Source organism: Somniosus microcephalus, chromosome 10 (assembly GCF_052327205.1).
Source record: "Somniosus microcephalus isolate GS21.2 chromosome 10, FLI_Smic_1.0, whole genome shotgun sequence".
NCBI classification, from domain to species: domain Eukaryota; kingdom Metazoa; phylum Chordata; class Chondrichthyes; order Squaliformes; family Somniosidae; genus Somniosus; species Somniosus microcephalus.
This window is the reverse complement of record NC_140996.1, coordinates 137,508,557-137,533,197: the sequence shown is the minus strand read 5'-3', so window position 1 is coordinate 137,533,197 and position 24,641 is coordinate 137,508,557. Positions and strand designations below refer to the sequence as shown.

Sequence of the window (24,641 nt, the reverse complement as noted above, 5' to 3'; positions counted from 1 at the left end):
CACACCCCCCTCGCTCACTCACACACCCCCCTCGCTCACTCACACACCCCCCTCGCTCACTCACACACCCCCCTCGCTCACTCACACACCCCCCTCGCTCACTCACACACACCCCCCTCGCTCACTCACACACACCCCCCTCGCTCACTCACACACAACACCCCCCTCGCTCAGTCACACACACCCCCCTCGCCCACTCACACACACCCCCCTCGCCACTCACACACACCCCCCTCGCCCACTCACACACACCCCCCTCGCTCACTCACACACACCCCCCCTCGCTCACTCACACACACCCCCCTCGCTCACTCACACCCCCTCGCTCCTCACAGGGAGTGGAGGAGAAGAGAGAGGGGGAGGGGCAAAGAGAGAGGGGGAGGGGGGAAGATAGAGGGGTGGGGGAGGGGGGAAGAGAGGGGGAGGGGGGAAAGAGAGGGAGAGGGGGAAGAGAGAGGGGGGGAGGAGAGGAGGGGGAGGGGGGAAGGGAGGGGGGGAAGAGAGGGGGGGAGGGGGGAAAAGAGGGGGGGGGGAAAAAGAGAGGGGGGGAGGGGGAAGAGAGAGGGGGAGGGGGGAAGAGAGGGGGGAGGGGGGGAAGAGAGGGGGAGGGGGGAGAGAGAGGGGGAGGGGGAGACAGAGGGAGAGGGGGGAGGGGGGAAGAGAGGGGGAGGGGGGAAGAGAGAGGGGGAGGGGGAGACAGAGGGGGAGGGGGGGAGGGGTAAGGGGGAGGGGGAGGGGGAAGAGAGAGGGGGAGGGGGAAGAGAGGGGGAGGGGGAAGAGAGAGGGGGGAGGGGGGGAAGAGAGGGGGAAGAGAGAGGGGAAGGGGGGAAGAGAGAGAGGGGAGGGGGGGAAGAGAGAGGGGGAGGGGGGGAGAGAGAGGGGGAGGGGGGAAGAGAGAGGGGGAGGGGGGAAGAGAGGGGGGGAAGAGAGGGGGAGGGGGGGAAGAGAGAGGGGGAGGGGGAGGGGGGGAAGAGAGAGGGGGAGGGGGGGAAGAGAGAGGGGGAGGGGGAGGGGGGGAACAGAGAGGGGGAGGGGGGGAAGAGAGAGGGGGAGGGGGGAAGAGAGAGGGGGAGTAAAGGATAGCAAACTGAGAAAAACCTTGACAATGTACAGACTTAGTGAACATAGCCTGGCGATCGAAAAAGGTAGACACAGGCAGACCCGGCTACCAAGAGAGGACAGGATATGCTCTCACTGCAGTCAGGGAGTGGTGGAGACAGAGATGCACTTCCTCACAGCTTGTAGAAAATATCAGGGCATAAGGGAGAATTTCTACCCAAAATTCACAAAAATATGCCCGGAATTCAGAAATTTGAATGACGACCAAAAACTCCCATACCAGCGAGGGGGGGGGGGCGCTGTGTGAGCGAGGGGGGGGTGTGTGAGCGAGGGGGGTGTGTGTGAGCGAGGGGGGTGTGTGTGAGCGAGGGGGGTGTGTGTGAGCGAGGTGGGGTATGAGTGAGCGAGGGGAGGTGTGTGTGAGCGAGGGGGGGTGTGTGTGAGCGAGGGGGGGGTGTGAGCGAGGGGGGTGTGTGTGAGCGAGGGGGGGTGTGTGTGAGCGAGGGGGGGTGTGTGTGAACGAGGGGGGGTGTGTGTGAGCGAGGGGGGGTGTGTGTGAGCGAGGGGGGGTGTGTGTGAGCGAGGGGGGGGTGTGTGTGAGCGAGGGGGGGGGTGTGTGTGAGCGAGGGGGGGGTGTGTGTGAGCGAGGGGGGGTGTGTGTGAGCGAGGGGGGGGGTGTGTGTGAGCGAGGGGGGGGGTGTGTGTGAGCGAGGGGGGGTGTGTGTGAGCGAGGGGGGGGGTGTGTGTGAGCGAGGGGGGTGTGTGTGAGCGAGGGGGGGGGGTGTGTGAGCGAGGGGGGGGGGGTGTGAGCGAGGGGGGGGGTGTGTGTAGAGACAGAGATGCACTTCCTCACAGCCTGTGGAAAATATCAGGGCATCAGAGAAAATTTCTATCAAAAATTCTCACAAATATGCCCTGAATTCAGAAATCTGACTGACAACCAAAAACTCCCATTCCTACTGGGGGAGGAGAGAAGCTGTGTAACACTGGCGGCACACTATGTTACAGCTTGCCATGAACAGAGGGACAACCAGTAAACTAAGACAAGAGTATATATAAACAAGGCGAAAATATATTTATAAACTCAGGGATATACCTGTTTATACACTGTATGAATGGAACCGCGTTTATGTGTTCAACCATAAATGTATTTTGATGCTTTGGCAACATAAGATGTACCTTATCATGCCAATAAAGCGATTTGTATTGTATTGTATTGTATTGTATTGTGTGTGAGCGAGGGGGGGTGTGTGTGAGCGAGGGGGGGTGTGTGTGAGCGAGGGGGGTGTGTGTGAGTGAGGGATCAGTGAGCAGGCTATTGGTGAGTAAGTGCTGCTTGACAGCATTATCGACGACACCTTCATACCTGGTCAGTTTTCCACATTGTTAGATAGATGCCAGTGTTATAGCTGTGCTGGAACAGCTTGGCTAGAGGCGCAGCTAGTTCTGGAGCACAAGTCTTCAGCACGATAGCCGGGATGTTGACGGGACTCACAGCTTTTGCTGTATCCAGTGTGATGAGCTGTTTCTTGATATCACGTGGAGTGAATAGAATTGGCTGAAGACTGGCTTTATGTGGTGGTGGGGACCTCGGGAGGAAACAGAGATGGATCATCCACTCGGCACTTCTGGCTGGTTACAAGCGCTTTAGCTTTGTCTTTTGCACTCACGTGCTGGGCTCCACCATCATTGAGGATGGGGATATTCATGGAGCCCCCTCCTCCCGTTAATTGTTCAATTGTCCACCACCATTCATGACTGGATGTGGCAAGACTGCACAGCTTTGATCTGATCCATTGATTGTGGGATCGCTTAGCTCTATCTATAGCATGCTGCTTCCGCTTTTTAGCATGCATGTAGTCCTGTGTTGTAGCTTCCCCTGTTTTCCCCCGCATTTTTAGGTACACCTGGTGCTGCTCTTCTACACTCCTTATTGAACCAGGGTTGGTCCCCTGGCTTGTTGGTAATGGTAGAGTGAGGGATATGCCAGGCCATGAGGTTACAGATTGTGGTGGATTACAATTCGGCTGCTGCTGATGGCCCACAGTGCCTCATGGTTGCCCAGCTTTGAGCTGCTAGATCTGTTCTGAATCTTTCCCATTTAGCACGGTGGTAATGCCATGCAACACGGTGGATGGTGTCCTCAGTATGAAGACGGGACTTTGTCTCCATAATGACTGTGCAGTGGTCACTGCTGTCCTGGGCAGAGGCATCTGCGACAGGTAGATTGGTGAAGACGAGGTCAAGTAGGTTCTCTCACCACCTGTCGCAGGCCCAGACTCTCAGCTATGTCCTTCAGGACTCGGCCAGCTCGGTCAGTTGTGGTGCTACCGAGCTATTCTTGGTGATGGACATTGAAGTCACCACCCAAAGTACATTCTGTGCCCTTGCTACTCTCAGTGCTTCTTCCAAATGGTGTTCAACATGAAGGAGTACTGATTCATCAGCTGAGGGAGGGGCAGTAGGTGGTAATCAGCAGGAGGTTTCCTTGCCCATGGTTGACCTGAAGCCATGAGACTTCATGGGGTCCAGAGTCAATGTTGCGGACTCCCAGGGCCACTCCTTCCCGACTGTATACAAACTGTGCTGCCACCCCTGGACATACCCAGGGATGGTGATGGAGGAGTTTGGGACATTGACTGAAAGGTATGATTCTGTGAGTATGACTGTGTCAGACTGTTGCTTGACTGGTCTGTGGGACAGCTCTCCCAATTTTGGCTCAAGTCCCCAGATGTTGGTGAGGAGAACTTTGCAGGGTCGACTGAGCTGGGTGTGCCGTTGTCGTGTCCGTAGCCGATGCAGATGCCGGCTGGTCTGTCCGGTTTTATTCTTGGCGGTTTTTTAGCGGTTTTTTACAACTGAGTGGCTTGCTAGGCCATTTCAGAGGGCAGTTAAGAGTCAACCACATTGCTGTGGGTCTGGAGTCACATGTAGGCCAGACCAGGTAAGGATTGAAGATTTCCTTCCCTAATGGACATTAGCCAACCAGATATGTTTTTAAGACAATCTGATAGTTTCATGGTCACCATTACTGATACTAGCTTTTTATTCCAGATTTATTTAATTACAGTAACTGAATTTAAATTCCCCAGTTGCTGTGGTGGGATTTGCACTCACGTCTCCGGATCATTAGTCCAGGCCTCTGGGTTACTTGTTCAGTAACATACCCACTATGTTACCGTACCCGATAGGTCCAGGAAAAAGTTGACACAAAAGTGTGAAGAAAAGCGTGACAGCGGGAAGTATTGTTTTGTAGCCAGGAAGTGCTTGCAGGTCTAAGGGGGTCGGGTATATGCTTGCTATATCAGCGCAATCAGTGTGGAATTGGCCAAATCAACTCAAAAGTTCACACAACTTTAAAAGTAAGTGAGTTACATCAAAAAACATTTACGCTCATGTTTTCTGTGATCTTTTATGCTGGTTCAAGATTCAATGCAGCCAAATCAAGCCCTGCCCACAACACTGGGCATGCCCTTCCAGGTTGAAATTGCAAGATTGCGATCGCTCAGGAAGACTCTTCAAATTGCGCTCATTGTATTGGGCGCACAGGCACTTGTAGGCACGTTTTCAAATTTTTTTACTAACAGAATATTTAATATACTAAGAAACTGACTAGTGTACACCAATTAAATGGTGCAGTATAATTTTAATTCGGGTTACTCTCCGGTGGAGGACTGGATACGCTTATTAAAAAATGCTTATTTTTGGTGCTAAACCTATTTTGAGCTGTATTAATAAAACTGCACCAGGTTACCACTCTTTTATAAAAAAAAAGGAATACTTTTTATTAGAAAAAAAAAGACGCTATTACAGTGCCTGATTGTGCTGGTTCATGAAGACTTTCATTGGTGATTATACATAGATACATAGAGATAGGAACAGGAGTAGGCCATTCGGCCCTTCGAGCCTGCTCCGCCATTCAATGAGATCATGGCTGATCTTCGTCTGAGATCATAGCTGATCTTACCAGTTCAGTACCCCGTCCCCGCCTTTTCTCCGTAACCCTTAATCCCCTTAGCCTTCAGAAATATATCCAATTCTCTCTTGAAAATATTTATTGAATTAGCCTTCACAGCCCTCTGTGGCAGGGAATTCCACAGGCTCACCACTCTTTGAGTGAAGAAATTCTTCCTCATCTCTGTTTTAAATGATTTGCCCGCTATTTTTCGACTGTGGCCCCTGGTTCTGTGCTCCACGGCCATTGGAAACATTCTCTCTGAATTCAGCCTGTCCAGGCCTGCCATAATTTTATATGTTTCGATGAGATCCCCTCTCAATCTTCTAAACTCCAGTGAGTACAAGCCCAAACTATTTAATCTCTCTTCGTAGGTCATTCCCGCCATTCCAGGTATCAGCCTGGTGAATCGCCGTTGCACTCTTTCCATGGCAAGAACATCCTTCCGCAGATGGGGCGACCAAAACTGTACACAATACTCCAGATGCGGTCTCACCAGCACCTTGTACAGCTGTAGTAAGGTATCCCTATTCCTATACTCGAACCCCCTTGATATGAAGGCCAACATACCATTTGCCTTCTTAATCGCCTGTTGCACCTGCATGCTCTCCTTCAGTGACTGGTGCACAAGAACACCCAGGTCCCTCTGCACTTCCCCATCTCCCAATCTATTGCCATTTAGATAATAATCTACCCTCCTGTTTTTACCCCCAAAGTGGATAACCTCGCATTTATCCACATTATAGTGCATCTGCCACGTATCCGCCCATTCCCCCAACCTGTCCAAATCGCACTGTAGCCTCCTGACATCCTCATCAGAGCCCACCCCTCCTCCTAGTTTAGTGTCGTCAGCGAATTTGGAAATATTGCATCCAATTCCCTGATCCAGATCATTTATATATATTGTGAACAGCTGGGGTCCCAGGACAGATCCTTGCGGCACCCCGCTGGTCACTGCCTGCCACTCCGAAAACGAGCCGTTTATTCCAACTCTCTGTTTTCTATCCGCCAGCCAGTTCTCTATCCACGTTAATACTTTGCCCCCAATCCCATGAGCCTTAATTTTGCATGATAATCTTTTGTGTGGGACCTTATCGAAGGCTTTCTGGAAGTCAAGGTACACCACATCCACTGGCTCTCCCCCATCTATTTTACCAGTTACTTCCTCAAAAAATTCCAGCAGATTAGTCAAACACGATTTACCCTTTGTAAATCCATGTTGACTCTGTCCGATCCTTTCCCCATTTGTCAAGTGCTCCGCTATTTTATCCTTAATAATGGACTCTAGCATTTTGCCCACAACCGATGTAAGGCTTACTGGTCTATAATTCCCTGCTTTCTCTCTACCCCCCTTTTTAAATATTGGGGTAACATTAGCTACCCTCCAATCCACGGGTACTGTTCCCGAGTCAATGGAGTTCCGGAAGATGATCCTTAGAGCATCTGCTATCTCCAGGGCCACCTCCTTAAGTACCCTAGGATGTAGTTTATCAGGCCCCGGGGATTTGTCGGCCTTCAGTCCCCTCAACTTACCCAACACCATATCCCTAGAGATACTAATTTCTGTCAGCTCCTCCCTCTCATTAGTCCCTATGTTTGCCGATATTCCTGGGAGGTTATTTGTGTCCTCCTTTGTGAATACAGAACCAAAGTATGAGTTTAATTGGTCTGCCATTTCCTTATTCTCCATTATATATTCTCCCGAATCGGACTGCAAGGGACCGACTTGGGATTTTACCAGTCTTTTCCTCCTGATATACCGATAAAAGCTTTTGCAGTCTGTCTTTATGTTTGCTGCAAGTTTACTTTCGTATTCTATTTTCCCCTTCCTGATTAATCCCTTTGTCCTCTTTTGCTGTATCCTGTACTGCCCCCAATCTTCCGGTCTGGTGCTTTTTTTTGCCAGTTGATATGCCCTTTTTTTGGATTTTATGCTGTCCCTAATTTCCCTCGTTATCCACGGTTGAGTCACCTTTTTAGGTTTATTATGCAATTGCATTTTAGCAGAAACTTGAAGTGTAACCTAACCAGTGCAACTTCAAGCGCATTTTGGGTGCAAATACCAGGTTGCACCAAAAACAGAAACTCTACCCCAAGATTTTTAATAAGATGTATAATATCTTTATTATGCAGATAGATGTGGAACCAACCCATAACCCCATGGCGTAGTAGACCAGGAATCTCTGACAGCGATACCTCACCATTAAGTTCTTGATCTCTGCTGTGTTATTGTGGGGGAGGCAACATGGATTGAAATTGCTTACCCACAGGGTGAAGAACAATTGAAGGAAGAGCTATTGTCAGGCTATTCTCATATATCTCTTATTGGCTTGTTCATAATGACATTTACGGAAGGCTCATCTGCCATCTTGGTTGCAGTCAGTGCATGGCAAAGAAGGCCATGGAAAAGACAGGAAAAGGAGAGAAATGTAGTGTGCTTTCAAGCACACAAACTCTCCATCCCCCAGAAATGAAAGGAGAAAAAATTAGCGATGTTGAAGTTGACCTGGGACAATGCGCTAACCCAGTCCCTTGGCCATCCTTTTATGCCATTAATGGCCCCTTGATTTCTATATACTGAATATTTGTTGCACAAGTGTTCAAAATAGATTGAAGAATACTTAAAAGCTTATTGCATGCATATATATTTATCAAATATTTCTGTTCATTATTATAATAAAACCTTAAGCAAACATATACAAATTATGAGGTCCTTGAGAAAGGCAATATTATAAACTACATCAGTCTGATAATATCTAACACATAAAACCATAATTTGCAGAGGGCTTCAGATTCCCTAAGCAGCGAGAACAAAATTTGAACAATTTAATCAGTCCTTTTGAACCTCGGAGATAATGGGGCAGAATTTGCTGTGGCAGGGCATCGAATGGCATCTGCTGTTCGTTCGACTTGCCCTTGCATGTTTAGGATTTTAACAGTTTTGCGTGGCAAGTTGCTGATAACGTGGCATCTGGGATCTGAGTGAACAAGAAAAGCAATTGTGTATCTCTTAAAGGACTGTGAAATTAACAAGGACTGAGAACAAATTGTAAGTTAGAATTGGTGAAGTCAATGTCAACTCCGGTACAGAAAGGGAAAGAAAGACTGCATTGAGAGAGAGAGGAAAAAAAGACAGAAAGGAAAAGTAAAAAAAAAGTAATTTAAAATTTTACATTTTAAAAATCCCCAACAACAATTAAAACCTGAAATAATGAGAATCCACACTTGTAATAGTTAATTTTCAGTGCCAGAGAGTTTGATTGGCAGTAATTAACATTTATCACACCATTAAAAGGGTAATTAGACTTGATATGACTTGACTTAACTTTCTGTGATGAGTTTAGTTCATATCTACCATGCAAGAACAGGAACGTCACGCTGTTCAATGCATTTCAATGGTGAGGCAGACAACAAGAGGTCATCGACCTGAAACGTTAGCTCTGTTTCTCTCTCCACAGATGCTGCCTGACCTGCTGAGTATTTCCAGCATTTTCTGTTTTTATTTTATTATTGTCATCCATTCCATATTTGAACATTTTTACTGAAGCATTTCAACTATATTGACTCCACCTCTAATACAAACATGTTATTAACTCTATGTTCTTGTGTTGCATTCTTGTCCCTAGGGAACCACATGAATGGGAAGAGATCCTTTTTTGTTGGCTCAATATTGTGTCTTCATGACACTTGTTTTCTGTATCCAGCTTGTCAGAAATGTGGATCCCGGTTACTTTTTACTCTTGGCAGGTATGAAGTTAAGATGGCATAATGTTTTCAGATGAAAATAATATTACGGTACATCGCATAATTTCTTGTGTTTTTTTCTACATTTGTCTTTTTCTTCCATCTAAACCTCCGCCCATGTATTTTAAAATATATCTTCCTTCCCTCTTTAGATTTCTCTGACACCTAACACCATTTAGAAGCTATGAGGATGCACACAACTTATTTATGGACCTCTATAATGCTTGGCTTAGAGTGGCATTTAAGAATATTGAAAGGATGTCTCTGGTGACTCCGGGCATGTTCTTCCCTGTGGGAAATTTCTCATCTAGGCCATCGGATTGAGATTGGCAACTTACTGAATGGGAAATAAGAACATAAGGAATAGGAGCAGGAGTAGGCCAATCGGCCCCTCGAGCCTGCTCCGCCATTCAATAAGATCATGGCTGATCTGATCCTAACCGCCAATCCACTATCACAGAATGCTAGGATTAAGCCAGTGTTTTAACACTTGTGACAAAGCAAATTGACACGTCAACACATTGTATAATCGTTCCTTTACATATTGTGTAGTATCCTGGAGAATCCATAATGACTGTGGATATAGTTTATATCCTTTCTATAAGCTGTCCCAATAAGTCACAAGAAACAATGTAGGATATAAATCATATGCTGTGAGTTCAAGCCCCAGCAGGAGGAAGATCAGGAAAGCAACAGTGATAGGAGATTCGATACTAGGTGTATTCTATAGGTCACCAACTAGTGGGAACGATATAAAGGAGCAAATTTGCAGGAAAATTAGAGAGTTGCAAGAATTATAGAGTCGTGATAATGGGGTACTTCAACTATCCTAATATAGACTGGGATAGTGATAGTGTAAAGGGCAGAGAGGGACAAGAATTTCTGAAGTGTGTTCAGGGGAACTTTCTTGATCAGTAGGTTTCTGGCCCAACGAGGAAGGAGGCATTGCTAGATTTGGTTCTGGGGAATGAGGTGGGTCAAGTGGAGCAAGTGTCAGTAGGGGAACATTTAGGGAATAGTGATCATAGTATCATAATGTTTAGATTAGCTATAGAAAAGGACAGGGAGCAATCTAGAGTAAAAATACTTAATTGGAGGAAGGCCAGTTTCAGTGGGTTGAGAATGGATCTGGCCCGGGTAAATTGGAATCAAAAGATTGGCAGGTAAAACTAATCAAATAATGAGGAGATGGTTCAGGTACAGTCGAGGTGCATTCCCACGAGGGGGAAAGGTAAGGCAACTAAAGTCAGAGCTCCCTGGATGATGAAACGGATAGAGAATAAGAGGAAGCAGAAAAAGGGGGCGTATGACAGATGTCAGGTTGAGAATACAATGAGAACCAGGCTGAATATAGAAAGTTCAGTGGGGAAGTGAAAAAGGAAATAAGAGGGGCAAAGAGAGAGTATGAGAATAGATTGGCAGCTAATATGAAAGGGAATCCAAAAGTCTTCTATAGGCATATAAATAGTAAACGGGTAGTACGAGGAGGGGTGGGGCTGATTAGGGACCAAAAAGGAGACCTACGCATGGAGGCAGAGGGCATGGCTGAGGTACTAAATGAGTACTTTGCATCTGTCTTTACCAAGGAAGAAGATGCTGCTAAAGTCCTAGTGAAAGGGGAGGTAGTTGAGATACTGGATGGGATAAAAATTGATAACGAGGAGGTACTAGAAAGGCTGGCTGTACTTAAAGTAGATAAGTCACCAGGACCAGATGGGATGCATCCTAGGATGCTGAGGGAAGTTAAGGTGGAAATTGTGGAGGTACTGGCCATAATTTCCCAATCCTCCTTAGATACGTGGGTGGTGCCAGAGGACTGGAGAATTACAAATGTTACACCCTTGTTCAAAAACGGGTGTAAGGATAAACCCAGCAACTACAGGCCAGTCAGTTTAACCTCGGGAGTGGGGAAACTTTTAGAAGCGATAATCCAGGACAAAATTAACAGTCACTTGGACAAGTGTGAATTAATTAAGGAAAGCCAGCACGGATTTGTTAAAGGCAAATCGTGTTTAACTAACTTGATTGAGTTTATTGATGAGGGCAATGCAGTTGATGTAGTGTACATGGACTTCCAAAAGGCATTTGATAAAGTGTCACATAATAGGCTTGAAACTGTTTCCATTGGCGGAAGGGTCGAGAACCAGAGGACACCGATTTAAGGTGATTGGCAGAAGAACCAAAGGTGACATAAGAAAAACTTTTTTACGCAGCAAGTGGTTAGGATCTGGAATGCACTGCCTGAAATGGTGGTGGAGGCAGATTCAATCATGGCTTTCAAAAGGGAATTGGATAAGTACCTGAAGAAAAAATATTTGCAGGGCTTCGGGGAAAGTGCGGGGGAGTGGAACTAGCTGAAGTGCTCTTGCAGAGTGCCGGTACGGGCTCGATGGGCCGAATGGACTCCTGTGTTGTAACCATTCTATGATTCACTGACTAGCATGTCATCTGAGCTGGCATTTCAGTACGGTACTGAGGGAATGCTGTTTGTTATAGATGGCACCTTTCAGAGGAGACGTTCTACCAAGAGAACTGTCTGTTCAGGTGGATGTAAAAGGTCCTATGGCATTATTCAAAAAAGAGATTTATTTTGGTGTCCTAACCAACACTATTCTCAACCAGCACCATTTTAAAAACAACAACTTGCATTTATATAGCGCTTTTAACATAGTGAAACACCCCAACATGCTTCACAGGAGTATTATCAGACAAAATTTGACCCAGTGTCACAAAAAGGAGATATTGGGACATGTGATCAATACCTTGGTCAAAGAGGTAGGTTTTAAGGAACGTCTTAAAGGAGGAGAGGTAGAACCAGAGGGGTTTACGGAGGGAATTCCAGAAGTTTGGGCTAGATAGCTGAAGGTACGGCCACCAATGAAGGGCAAAGGAAATTGAGGATGCACAAGAGGCCAGAATTGGAGGAACGCAGAGTTCTCGGAGAATTGTAGGCAATGTTCCCTCTTATTTTTTTTGGGTGCGCGGCCCCTTTGTGGCCCATGAACAGTTTTACGCAAGCATGAAACTGAACATTAATAAAGCAACCCGGGACCGGCAAAGAGTTGCATGACCGCACAGCTTATAGGGAACGTTGGTTGTAGGGCTGGAAGTGGTTACAGAGTTAGGGAGGAGTGAGGCCATGGAGGGATTTGAACACAAGGATAAGAATTTTAAATTTGAGTCATTGCTGGACTGGGAGTCAATGTAGGTCAGCGAGTACAGGGATGATGGGTGAATGGGACTTGGTGTGAGTTAGGATATGGGCAGCAGAGTTTTAGATGAGCTGAAGTTTACGGAGGGTGGAAGATCGGAGTCTGGCCGGGAGAGCATTGGAATAATTGTGTCTGGAGGTAACAAAAGCATGGATGGGGATTTCTACAGCAGATGGGCTGAGGCTGGGTCAGAGACGGGCGATGTTAGGGAGGTGATGGAGAGGATATGGGGTCGGAAGCTCGGTTCAGGGTCAAATCGTACCCTGGGCTGAGCAGTTTAACTAGCTATTCATCTGATTTGCTGTTTGTGGGATTTTGCTGTGTTTACCCACATAAGTGATTGACTATCATTTTTGGTATATGATGTACTGTAGAATGTCCTGAGAATGGGATAAGGTGATGTATAAACGCAAGTGCTATCCTATTCTTCAATTTTTGTAACGTCTTGTTTTGAATTTAGTAGTTAAAGTTAATTATATATTGAGCTCTATTGATTAGTCTATGAGATACTTTTCATGAACCTGTTTTCACGTTGCACTCTTTACTGTAACACTATTAGTTCTCACAATACCTGATTTACACAAAGTACATCAACATTTCATCATTTTTATTTACTAGCCAATGTGCTGTGGCATTGCAAAATAAAAGTTGTCATTATTTTTGTATATCTCCATGATATTTAAGAAAACGCATCACGTACCTGCCCAATATAACATTTATCAGAATGTATGAGTGACCAAGTTTTTTGCTAAGTCTGTCTGTTAGATAAATATTGTATCCAAAGGCTCCTCGGCTATATAATCACTTAGTAAAGTGGCAAAAAATGAATGCAGGAGCAGCAAAGGTTAGAGGAGTATTTCTGTACGAAGTACTCACCCCATCGTCCCCTTAAAACAGTAATTTTTGTACAATATTTCTAGCCTTGTGGGTCTCAACTGATGGTTGCTCTACATCAGCCCCTGTGCCAGTCCAAAGGACTGGCTTCCAGTGAAATCAATGGAGCTGTTCTGAAGTATGAGTTCACCAAAACAACTGAAGAAAATACATATTGTACAAACATCAGGATGTCTCATAATGGGTAGGAGATATCGTGATAATTTTTGTTTTTACGATAGATGGGGAATAGCATGTACAGAAAGTAATCTCCTTGGATGGTGCTGTATTCTATTGTGCTTCCAGTGCAGTGTAGTGTGACCTTAGAATTCCTGAACTTTAAAAAAATTTGTGTTGAATAAAGTGTGCAAAGAAAAATATTTCCAGTAATTAGAATGTGATGCAGTATCTTTTGAAATATGAAATTAATCTTAGATATATTAACTATAGCATAAAATAACTTTCTGTAGCGTTCTTAATGTATTCTATTAGCATTTCCCATATCAAAGACCTGGCTGAAATATTTCATTTTATTTTGTGCCTATGGATGCTTCCAAGTGAATTGTAAATAAGCATCTTGACAATAGCTTTCTTCAGGCAATTTGTGACACACTAGATTTAGTTTTTACTAGTGAAAGTCGTGCTTTTATGGTCTTTGGCAGTCGTGGGTGAGTGTGTACGTGTGCTCTCAATTCTCCTAGTCTTCTCATAGAAAACATAGAAGATAGGAGCAGGAGTAGGCCATTCGGCCCCTCGAGCCTGCTCCGCCATTTAATGAGATCATGGCTGATCATCCAAATTCAGTACCCTGTCCCTGCTTTCTCCCCATATCCCTTGATCCCTTTAGCCTTAAGAAATATATCTAACTCCTTCTTGAATATATTTAATGAATTGGCCTCAACTGCCTTCTGTGGTAGAGAATTCCACAGGTTCACCACTCTCTGGGTGAAGAAATTCCTCCTCATCTCAATCCTAAATGGCTTACCCCTTATCTTTAGACTGTGACCCCTGGTTCTGGACTCCCTCGCCATCGGGAACATCCTTCCTGCATCTAGTCTGTCCAGTCCTGTTAGAATTTTCAATGAGATCCCCTCCCATTCTTCTAAACTTCAGTGAATATAAGCCTAATCGACCCAATCTCTCCTCATACGTCATTCCTGCCATCCCAGGTATCAGTCTGGTGAATCTTCGCTGCACTCCCTCCATGGCAAGAACATCCTTCCTCAGATAAGGCGACCAAAACTGCACACAATACTCAAGGTGTGGTCTCACCAAGGCCCTGTACAACTGCAACAAGACATCCTTGCTCCTGTACTCGAATCCTCTCGCTATGAAGGCCAACATACCATTCTTGTATTGTTCCACGGAAGCTCAACGTAAACTCGAGGAACAGCACCTCATCTTCCGATTAGGCACTCTGCAGCCTTCCGGACTCAATATCGAGTTCAACAATTTCAGATCATAAGCTCGGCCCCTATTTCATTTTTTCTTGTAATTTTTCCACTCCTTTCCCCACCCCCCCCCCCCCCCCATTTCCTTTTGTTTCTCTCTCACACCTGGCAGCTATCTCTTGCCCTGCCAGTACACTTTACACCCAATCTCAGCCTATTACCATCTCGTCTAGCTTCTAATCTCTTTTACTTCTTTTGTTTCTTTTATTCTTTTGTCCGATCGCAGCCCTGCCTTCGATCTAGTTTCTTTTCTTTCCAGTTTTGAAGAAGGGTTCGACCCGAAACGTCAACTCAAATTTCTCTCCACGGATGTTGCCTGACCTGCTGAGTTTTTCCAGCATTTTCTGTTGTTATTTCGGATTTCCAACATCTGCAGTATTTTGCTATCATACCATTTGCCTTCTTAACCGCCTGCTGCACCTGCATGCTTGCCTTCAGCGACTGGTGCACAAGAACACCCAGGTCTCGTTGCACTTCCCCTTCTCCCAATGTATTGCTGTTCAGATAATAATCTGCCTTCCTGTTTTTGCCACCAAAGTGGATAACCTCGCATTTATCCACATTGGGCAGATGCATGGCAGATGCAGTATAATCACCCAACCTGTCATGATGTATGGTACAGCTTTCTTTTTGCTGCTTGAAGCACAGCAAATGCGTGTCTTGTGAAAACTGAATTATAGTGATCTTCTGTCTACTAATTAATTTTTTTCTCTAGATTCCAGTGCCCAAAACGTGACTGTGTGTCCAAAGCACAGAATATGAATTACAGGTACAGACTTTCTGTAAAAGTTGCAGGAAAAAGTGACATATTTAATATTACTGTCTTCGGGAGCTGTCTTGAACCTTATTTTGGAGCAGCAGCGGGATTTCTACACAGGTAAATATTAAAAATGTTACGGTGTCTTGGTAACACCATCTGTATTAAGACCTGCTTATAAAATCTAACGGTTCATTTATTATAGTCAAAGAATAAGCTGTTATTGAAGTATGATGATTAGATCTCTTTAACAATTAGCTTCAGTAAAAACAAAACCTAAAGTATTTTGAATGCTGAAAGAAATGCGACCTGCTTCTTCCACCTCCTGCCTTTCCCTGCGGCCAGGGTTGTGGAGAAATTACAAAACTAATTTTATAGCATGTGCTTCATTCAGAACCAAGAAACTGGTTGACCCCTAATACACAAATATATTATCAGTTACATTTCTATTGTTCAATCCGTAGAATCACAGAAACTTAAATAACATTAGAAAAGTCTGAATTGACAGTATCCATAGTTGAAACTAGAGTGGCAAAGATCAAGTTGCATTTTTTTTTATTGGGAATGATGAAGTTCGTCTTTCAGAACATGTATTTGACCAGGTAGCTCATTAAATACTTTCTTTTATACAATACTTTTTTGCCAGATTAATCAAGTGAAAACCTATTTAACCACATAAAGCCAGTATAGTACTAATGGGCCAGAAATTCCAGGCCAGAAGCGTGAGTACGGCCGGGTTACTCACGCATCTGGCCGTTGGAAATGCCGGCGTTCAGCAGGAACAGCGCATGCGGGGAATGCCGGCATTTCCAGACCCGAGGTCTATTCACAGCGCGTGCGACTGCACAGGCAGCGCTTGCGCAGTGAACTTTGTAGATTTCACTGATGGATTCAGTGAGGGTAAGTCCCTAGAACTTACACGTGAAAAAAGCAAGTGTAAAGTTGTTCATTGGCTGGGGAAGGAGATATATTTTATGAAGGAGCTTATGAAATGCAATATTTAGGTTTGGGAAAGGGAGGGAAGTTATTTTAAGAAATTTCAAGTAAGTTTTAAACTTTAATTTTTTTTTTTTTTTTAAACGGGTTTTCAGAACGGTAGGTAGAAGGAGCAATTGTGGCTGTGTGAATGGAATGTTAGAATGAGTTATGTATGTATGTCCACATATATTCCTTTACGTATATGTATGTATGTTTTATATTCCTTTACTAATGTGTATGAATGTATATTTTTAATTATGATTTTCCAATAAGTTACTTTCTCTGAAAGTCATAATTAAATAATACATTCATACACATAAGTAAAGGAATATATACATAACACGCAAAGGAATATATACAGACATACATACTTTCAGAAGCTCCACGATAAGAAATATCTTCCTCCGCAGCCTCTGGAGCAACTGTACCCATGCTTTTTTCATGTGTAAGTTGTAATGACTGGACCTCACTGAAAGCATTAATGAAAGCGGCGAATTATACTGCGCACGCGCTGCCTGTGCAGTCGCACGCGTTCTGCCTCTGAACCCCTTCGTTCAGAGGACAGGAAATGCCGGTTTTCCCCACATGCACTGTGCATGCTGAAAACCGGCATTTCATCCGGCCAGATGCGTAAGTGCCCCGACCGTACTAGCGCATTTGGAAGGGAATTACTGGGCCAACATTTTACATGTCAATACAATAAAAAATTTAACAATTGCACGACTTGCCCCCTCGCATCTGCGACTGAGGGTCCAAGGAGGTGCATTGCGCAAGAGGTCATCATCGTATGTATCCTCACACTGTGTTCCCTTTGGGGAACTGTATGAAGTGGTGGAAGGATTTATGGCCGTTATTAACGCTCATTCCGTGACCGTAACCATCTTTGAACCAGCCATTAGGGTGGTTAGTCCTATGGCGGGAGGGTTTTACGGGCTCCCACAACCCATCTGAGGGGGGGGGGGGCCACCAACACCCACGGACGCAAGTATCCCGCTGGATGTCCACCCAGAATTTAAAGTTGGGGCTCCGACTCCACTTGCCGGGACTGTCTGGAGTGGGGTTCGAAACCCTACTCCTTCTGGCCCAGCGGCGGGGATGCTTACTGCTACGCAAAAGGCCCACTCCGCACAAAAGGTGACACCCATACGTTTCCTGCGCCTTTTCCCTCCCCGTGACTGGAGCCCTATGCTGCCACTTGAAAGACCAAGCTATCATCTGCCCTTTTTGCGGCGCCTTTGACTTCTCATTGCCAATGATGAGCAGGCGCTGCGCCTCCACCTCCTTGAGGAGATTGCTGAGGTCATCATCAGTTCAATTGTGAGTTCTTTTAATGCCGTGAATTGTGCTCATTCCAGCCATTTCACGTTGCTAATCGGATTGGGCCTTTGGCATAGCGGTAGGATCCCCGCCGCTGGGCCAGATCAGGGTAGGGTTTCGAACCCCGCTCCAGACAGTCCCGGCAAGTGGAGTCGGAGCTCCGGCTCTAAATTCTGGGTTGACATCCAGTGGGATATTTGCGTCCGTGGGTGTGGGTGGCCCCCCCTCCTTGTATAGCTTGTGGGAGCCCGTAAAACCCTCCCGCCATAGGACTAACCGCCCTAATGGCTGGTTCAAAGATGGTTACGGTCACGGAATGAGCGTTAATCATGGCCATAAATCCTTCCACCACTTCATACAGTTCCCCAAAGGGAACAGTGTGAAGACACGTATGACGACGACATTGCTAAATAAATTAATGGAATTTAAAAAATTCTTTTAGGGCTTTTAAAAGTCTTTAAATTGCTTTAATTCTCTTTAAAACTACTTCAGATTACTCAAAATAATGTAAACATTTTAAAAAGTTTATAAAAGTTACCAAAATCTTCAAAAAACTTCCAAAAACCTATTTAAACTGCTGCTTTGCATGTAAAAATCCTTAGCAGCTTGACAGAAACATTGGGGGCGTGTCCAGTGAAACTGAGACCTCAAGGGGCGTGTCTTACTTACACTGCACGCTCCTGGCTTCGCGCTGGCTGCACTCCTGGGCGGCGTGACGTCATACGCTGCCCGGGAATGTGCTTTCTATTTCTGCAAGTTCAGGCGTCCCAGAAGCTGATCGGCACGAGCGCGGGGTAAGTGCAAATACGGGGCTTGCACGCGCTGCAAGCCCCGTTCTGGAATTTCTGGGCCAATATTTGACACATAGACTAAGCAGTTTCAGAATACTGTAAAATGGTGTCATTTTTCTTTTTTTAACTTGTTAGATTCAATCATCGCTCCAGTCCCGCAAAAAATTGAGAATTTTTTTATATGGTATGTTGTCTCTTTCAGTCTGTTTCCTATGCTCACCAGCACTCGGATTTAAATAATAACATCTGTGATGTGTCACCGCCACGCCTTACCCCAGTCATATGTGGAGTAAGTAACAGCTAACTGCTGGTACAGTAACCAGCTGGTGCTGCAGTCACACACGCCAGCGTGTGGTGTGTTTGACTGTAATAACTGGTTACTGCTCCAGATGATGAGTTCCTTCATGCTAAGGCAGCCAGCTTCCAGCAGGTTTTGTCACTAATTTACAATATACTGACCTCTAGTGGTTAAAGAGCAGTATTCCCACAAGTTTTAGAAATCTTGGGGGGGAAATTGGGTTGATTTGCGCCTCTTGTTAGCACCCCTGGGGGTCTCTAACGGGCCGCAAATCCCCTAGTGTCCGGGCGTAACGCCGCCCGCAAAATTCAGCGGGAGGTTAGTGGTGGTGGTAGCCGATAGCGCTCCATGGTGCTGCCCTGGCCGCAAACTTGGGTTGCGCCCCCTGACCTATTGCCAGACGATCTGTCCGACAGGGTCAGGATGGCGCTACTTAAAGGGCAGGTGTCGGCGGCCATTTTTTTTTCCTCTTGAGTGCCGGGCTGTTTTCATGGCACCCCGCTCCCCGGTGGTCTAGCAGGGCCCCGGTGCGCGCAGCACTTGGCCCCTCCCCTTTAATCGGGAGGGAGGCCTGCAATGCCGCGGCACTACGTGCCTCAGCTCATCTGCCACTGAAGCCTTCACCTCCAGGCTCAACTATTTCGACGTTCTCCTGGCCAACCTCCCATTCTCCACCATCTCTAAACATTAGCTCGTCCAAAACTCTACCGTTCATATCCTGTCCTGTACCAAGTAGCACTTACCCATCACCTCTGTCTTCACTGACCTCCATTGACTCCTGGTTCCCCAATACTTCAAACTTAAGATTCCCATCTTTATGTTTAAATTCTTCGTGTCCTCACCTCTTTATCTCAGTAACCTTCTCCAGCACTATAATCCCTCCCCTGAACTCTCTCTCTGCCTCCAGCCTCTAGTGCATTCTTCTACTCTCTTCATCCCACCATCGGCAGCTGTGCTTTCAGTCATCTGGGCCACATGCTCTAGAATTCCTTCCCAAAACCTCACCACCATTCAGACCTTCCTTAAAACCCACCTCTTTGTATAGCTTTTGGTCACCCTTCTTCATACCCTTTCATTGGTTCTGCGCACTTTTTTTTCTTGAAGCTGTGCAAAGTGCTTTGGGAGGCTTTTCTATATTAAAGGTTCTTTATAAATGAAGTTCTTGTTGTTTGTATGAGCGGCTCCATTCTTCTATTTCCTTCTGGAAAATATGTAACAACATAACCTTGCCCTGCAATGGGGTCGTCAGGAGAAGACGGGTAATAGTAACCAGTGACAGTGATAATTTATCCAAATGTTATTGACCCTCATGATGTGTGGTGTAGATGTGTTCACTTAATGGCAATAATTCCCCAAATGTGAATGTATGGTTTGTATCTTCTACTTCCTAGCTTTGTGCTTCAGTGTTTCCTCAGCGGGAGGAGGAAGTGAGATGGGTGACTGCTTTGTGGTCTTTGCATGCCTTTAAGAATGGAAGTGGTCCTGTAACTTTTATGCTGAGTCAGTAGATGGCAGGTGCCTAGGCCTGTACATTTTATAATACACCTGTAATCATTTGAGCAAGACAGTTAGTTGTAATAGATGTGGCGTCTTCCTGAGACACATCACTTTTATTCATGCCTGTCATTCTCCTACAGCTTTCACTCACTCAGTACAGCTACGGATCTGTGTGGAAACTACTTTTGGCAACAATAAGATTGTTCAAGCCCATGGTTATGGTGGTCTCAATCTGATTCTCGAACATGACGAATCTAATGAAGACATACTGCTATACATTGATGCTCAATGTATTCAGAACACTAGGCAAATCATTCATGATTGAAGCTAAGCCTGAGCTTAGGAATTCTGTCAGGGGGTGTGCCATTGCAGAGAGCTCTTGGAGGTCTTCAGCTCAGTCAAGCAGTCACGCAGCTCTGCACAGATGTGGGTTGCATACTCCTTTTTAGATTGTGCCAAGCAGACTGCATAGTTTTGCACTATCTCAAATGGCTCCTTGAAAGGTTCTCCAGGATCTATCAAAGTACATTTGTAAACTGGCCCTGTTTGGTCCGAATCGCTAGGCACAACAGCTGAAACAGCCTTCAAGCTGACTCTGGGCTACAGATGGCATCTCATGCAATTCTAACTGCTCTTGCTCCAGCTCACTTGTGCTCTGTGCTTCACCCTCCTGTAACTCATTTAAAAGACCCCCTCCCTGGAGTGGAGATATTTGTGATGCTTGCCACTTAAGACTGGGTAACAAAAGGTACTGAGAGATGCTAGGTTATGGTTGTGTATTAGGCTTTCCCATTCCTCTTTTTGGGCACTTGAAGCAGTAAAATTACATTATTTTCACGACTTGCAGTAAAACATCCATGAAACATAGTAGCAATTCAGCCTATATGCAACAATGGGCCAGAAATTGGTGAACGGGGCTTGCAGCCCCGTATTTGCACTTACCCCGCGCTCCTGCCGATCTCCTCCAGGGACGCCTGGACTTGCTGAAACAGAAAGAAGAATCCCGGGCAGCGTATGATGTCACGCCGCCCAGGAGTGCAGCCAGCGCGAAGCCTGGAGCGTGCAGTGCAAGTGAGACACGCCCCTTAAGGTCTCATTGTACTAGGACACGCCCCCAATCTCTCCAAGCAGCTGCAGAGGACTTTGTAGTTACACAGCTGCAGGGAAAGTAAGTTATCTGCTATTTTATGAATGTTTTGTGAACTTTTATAAAATTTAAAAAACTTTTACATTATTTTGAAGAATCTGAAGTAGTTTTAAACAGAATTAAAGCAATTTAAAGACTTTTAAAAGCCCTAAAAGAATTTTTTTAATTCCATATATTTATTTAGCAATGTCGTCGTCATACGTGTCTTCACACTGTTCCCTTTGGGGAACTGTATGAAGTGGTGGAAGGATTTATGGCCATGATTAACGCTCATTCCGTGACCGTAACCATCTTTGAACCAGCCATTAGGGCGGTTAGTCCTATGGCGGGAGGGTTTTATGGGCTCACACAAGCTATACAAGGAGGGGGGTCCACCCACCCCCACGGACGCAACTATCCCACTGGATGTCAACCCAGAATTTAGAGCCGGAGCTCCAACTGCACTTGCCGGGACTGTCTGGAGCGGGGTTCGAAACCCTACCCTGATCTGGCCCAGCGGCGGGGATCGTACCGCTATGCCAAAGGCCCAATCCGATTAGCAACGTGAAATGGCTGGCACGAGCACAATTCACGGCATTAAAAGAACTCACAATTGAACTGATGATGACCTCAGCAATCTCCTCAAGGAGGTGGAGGCGCAGCGCCTGCTCATCATTGGTAATGAGAAGTCAAAGGCGCCGCAAAAAGGGCAGATGATAGCTTGGTCTTTCAAGTGGCAGCATAGGGCTCCAGTCACGGGGAGGGAAAAGGCGCAGGAAACGTATGGGTGTCACCTTTTGTGCGGAGTGGGCCTTTTGCGTAGCAGTAAGCATCCCCGCCGCTGGGCCAGAAGGAGTAGGGTTTCGAACCCCACTCCAGACAGTCCCGGCAAGTGGAGTCGGAGCTCCAACTATAAATTCTGGGTGGACATCCAGCGGGATACTTGCGTCCGTGGGTGTGGGTGCCCCGCCCCCCCCCCTCAGATGGGTTGTGGGAGCCCGTAAAACCCTCACGCCATAGGACTAACCACCCTAATGGCTGGTTCAAAGATGGTTACGGTCACGGAATGAGCGTTAATCACGGCCATAAATCCTTCCACCACTTCGTACAGTTCCCCAAAGGGAACAGTGTGAGGATACGTACGACGATGACCTCTTGCGCAATGCACCTCCTTGGACCCTCAGTCGCAGATGCGAGGGGGCAAGTCGTGCAATTGTTAAATTTTTCATTTTATTGACATGTAAAATGTTGGCCCAGTAATTCCCTTCCAAATGCGCGAGTACGGTCGGGGCACTTACGCATCTGGCCGGATGAAATGCCGGTTTTCAGCATGCACAGTGCATGTGGGGAAAACCGGCATTTCCTGTCCTCTGAACGAAGGGGTTCAGAGGCAGAACGCGTGCGACTGCACAGGCAGCGCGTGCGCAGTATAATTCGCCGCTTTCATTAATGCTTTCAGTGAGGTCAAGTCATTACAACTTACACATGAAAAAAGCATGGGTACAGTTGCTCCAGAGGCTGCGGAGGAAGAGATTTCTTATCGTGGAGCTTCTGAAAGTATGTATGTCTGTATATATTCCTTTGTGTGTTATGTATATATTCCTTTACTTATGTGTATGAATGTATTATTTAATTATGACTTTCAGAGTAAGTAACTTATTGGAAAATCATAATTAAAAACATACATTCATACACATTAGTAAAGGAATATAAAACATACATACATATACGTAAAGGAATATATGTGGACATACATACATAACTCATTCTCACATTCCATTCACACAGCCACAATTGCTCCTTCTACCGACCGTTCTGAAAACCCTTTTTAAAAAAAAAAAAAAAAAAAAAATTTTAAACTTTAAAACTTACTTAAAATTTCTTAAAATAACTTCCCTCCCTTTCCCAAACAAAAATATTGCATTTCAGAAGCTCCACGATAAAATATATCTTCCTCCGCAGCCAATGAATAACTTTACACTTGCTTTTTTCAAGTGTAACTTGTAAGGACTTACCCTCACTGAATCCATCATTGAAATCTACAAAGTTCACTGCGCAAGCGCTGCCTGTGCAGTCGCACGCGCTGTGAATAGACCTCTGGTCTGGAAATGCCGGCGTTCCCCGCATGCGCTGTTCCTGCTGAACGCCGGCATTTCCAACGGCCAGATGCGTGAGTACCCCGACCGTACTCACGCCTTTGGCCACGAATTTCTGGCCCAATGTGTGTCTGTTTGAGGAAATGAATGAACAAGGTGATAAGGAGTGAAAAGCAGAGGATACTAGTCATGAGCTTGGGGAGGTCTTTGTTTTCTAATTTGCTCTCTTGCCTCCATGCCCATAGTCTTGATGGCCCACTCCTAGGGAGCCAAACATCATGGCCTAGAAATTCAGTTGTTAGCGCCAGCCGCTAGCGCCTTAGGAGGAGGAGAAGTGGGGCGCTAAGCGGCTAGCGCCCGGGCACGGCGCGATCTGCGCCTCTCGCGAACTTCAGTTAAGATTTAGCGCCGGCACAAAACCGCAGCGCCCGCTCAGCTGCGCGCGCAGATCCTGACGTCATTTCATAGTGCAACGCCCTTGGTGCGCCCCGAATCGGAACTTCAGTGGCGCCATCCTTCTGTGCGCCTGGCGCCCCCAGCGACTGGTAAAGGGGAACGGTTCCCAGTCGCTGCGGGGCGCGGGGGGCACTATTTAAAGGGGACTCCTCCTGCAGTATAAACGGCAGCCTTTTTGCTCCAATCCTTCTTTGTGAGAGACGGATATTTGGAGAGAGACAAAGGGAGAGAGCTTTCTGCTTTGACTCAACGCTCGCACAGGTACTTGTGGCTTCAGGCCAGAGCTTTGCACTTGGATTTAACTTTCAGTGCCATAGCCTTGATTCGAAACATATGGGGGCTGCAATGGGTGGAAACGTTGGCTTGCTGCATTGCATTCAAAGGGCTCAGAGACGCCGTGAGAGAGTGCCAGTCATAGCCAGACGGAGAAGGGCCAACAGGCGTCGGCACAGGAGGCCTTACCCACCCAGGGTATACCGCCAGCAGTTCTCATATCTGAACATGTCTGAGGAGCAGTGTGTTCGGAGGCTGCGATTCAGCAGGGAGGTGGTCACTGAGATCTGCCACCTGCTTCGCAGAGATCTGCAGCCACGGCTGAGGAGCAGGACGTCTGTTGGTGGCAGTGAAGGTGACGGTGGCTCTCAACTTCTATGCCACCGGCTCCTTCCAATCCGCTACTGGGGACATTGCCAACATTTCCCAGTTCGCGGTACATTGCTGCATCCGCCAGGTGACCAATGCCCTTTTCAGAAGGAGACGTCAGTACATCTCTGTGGTAAACCACTGTTTGTATTCCACTGTGTACATGCCTGGACATGCCTCAGCTGACTCCTCCCACAAGTCCTAGTACAAAGGTGACTGCTCCCCAGCCCTTTGTATTCTGGACCGGTCGACCACTCGAGGCAGACCTTCATTCTTTTGTTAATAAAAGCCTTTAGTTACTCTCTTAACTCTCAGTCTTTTATGAGTAATTGATAGCGCGTCAATCTCCTTCCCCATGACACTGGACAAGCAGCAAGAGAGTGCAATGG

The 24,641-nt window shown here is 46.2% G+C and overlaps 1 protein-coding gene across 1 annotated transcript in view; it reads left to right on the top strand.

The window, feature by feature from the left end:
- Nucleotides 1-24,641, top strand: part of ddias (DNA damage-induced apoptosis suppressor) — a 51,749-nt gene that overhangs the window by 13,488 nt on the left and 13,620 nt on the right. The window contains exons 2-3 of the mRNA XM_085998894.1: nt 8,641-8,761; nt 15,010-15,171. Of these exons, the coding sequence (XP_085855020.1) occupies nt 8,641-8,761; nt 15,010-15,171 (283 nt within the window). The remainder of the gene's footprint in view (nt 1-8,640; nt 8,762-15,009; nt 15,172-24,641) is intronic.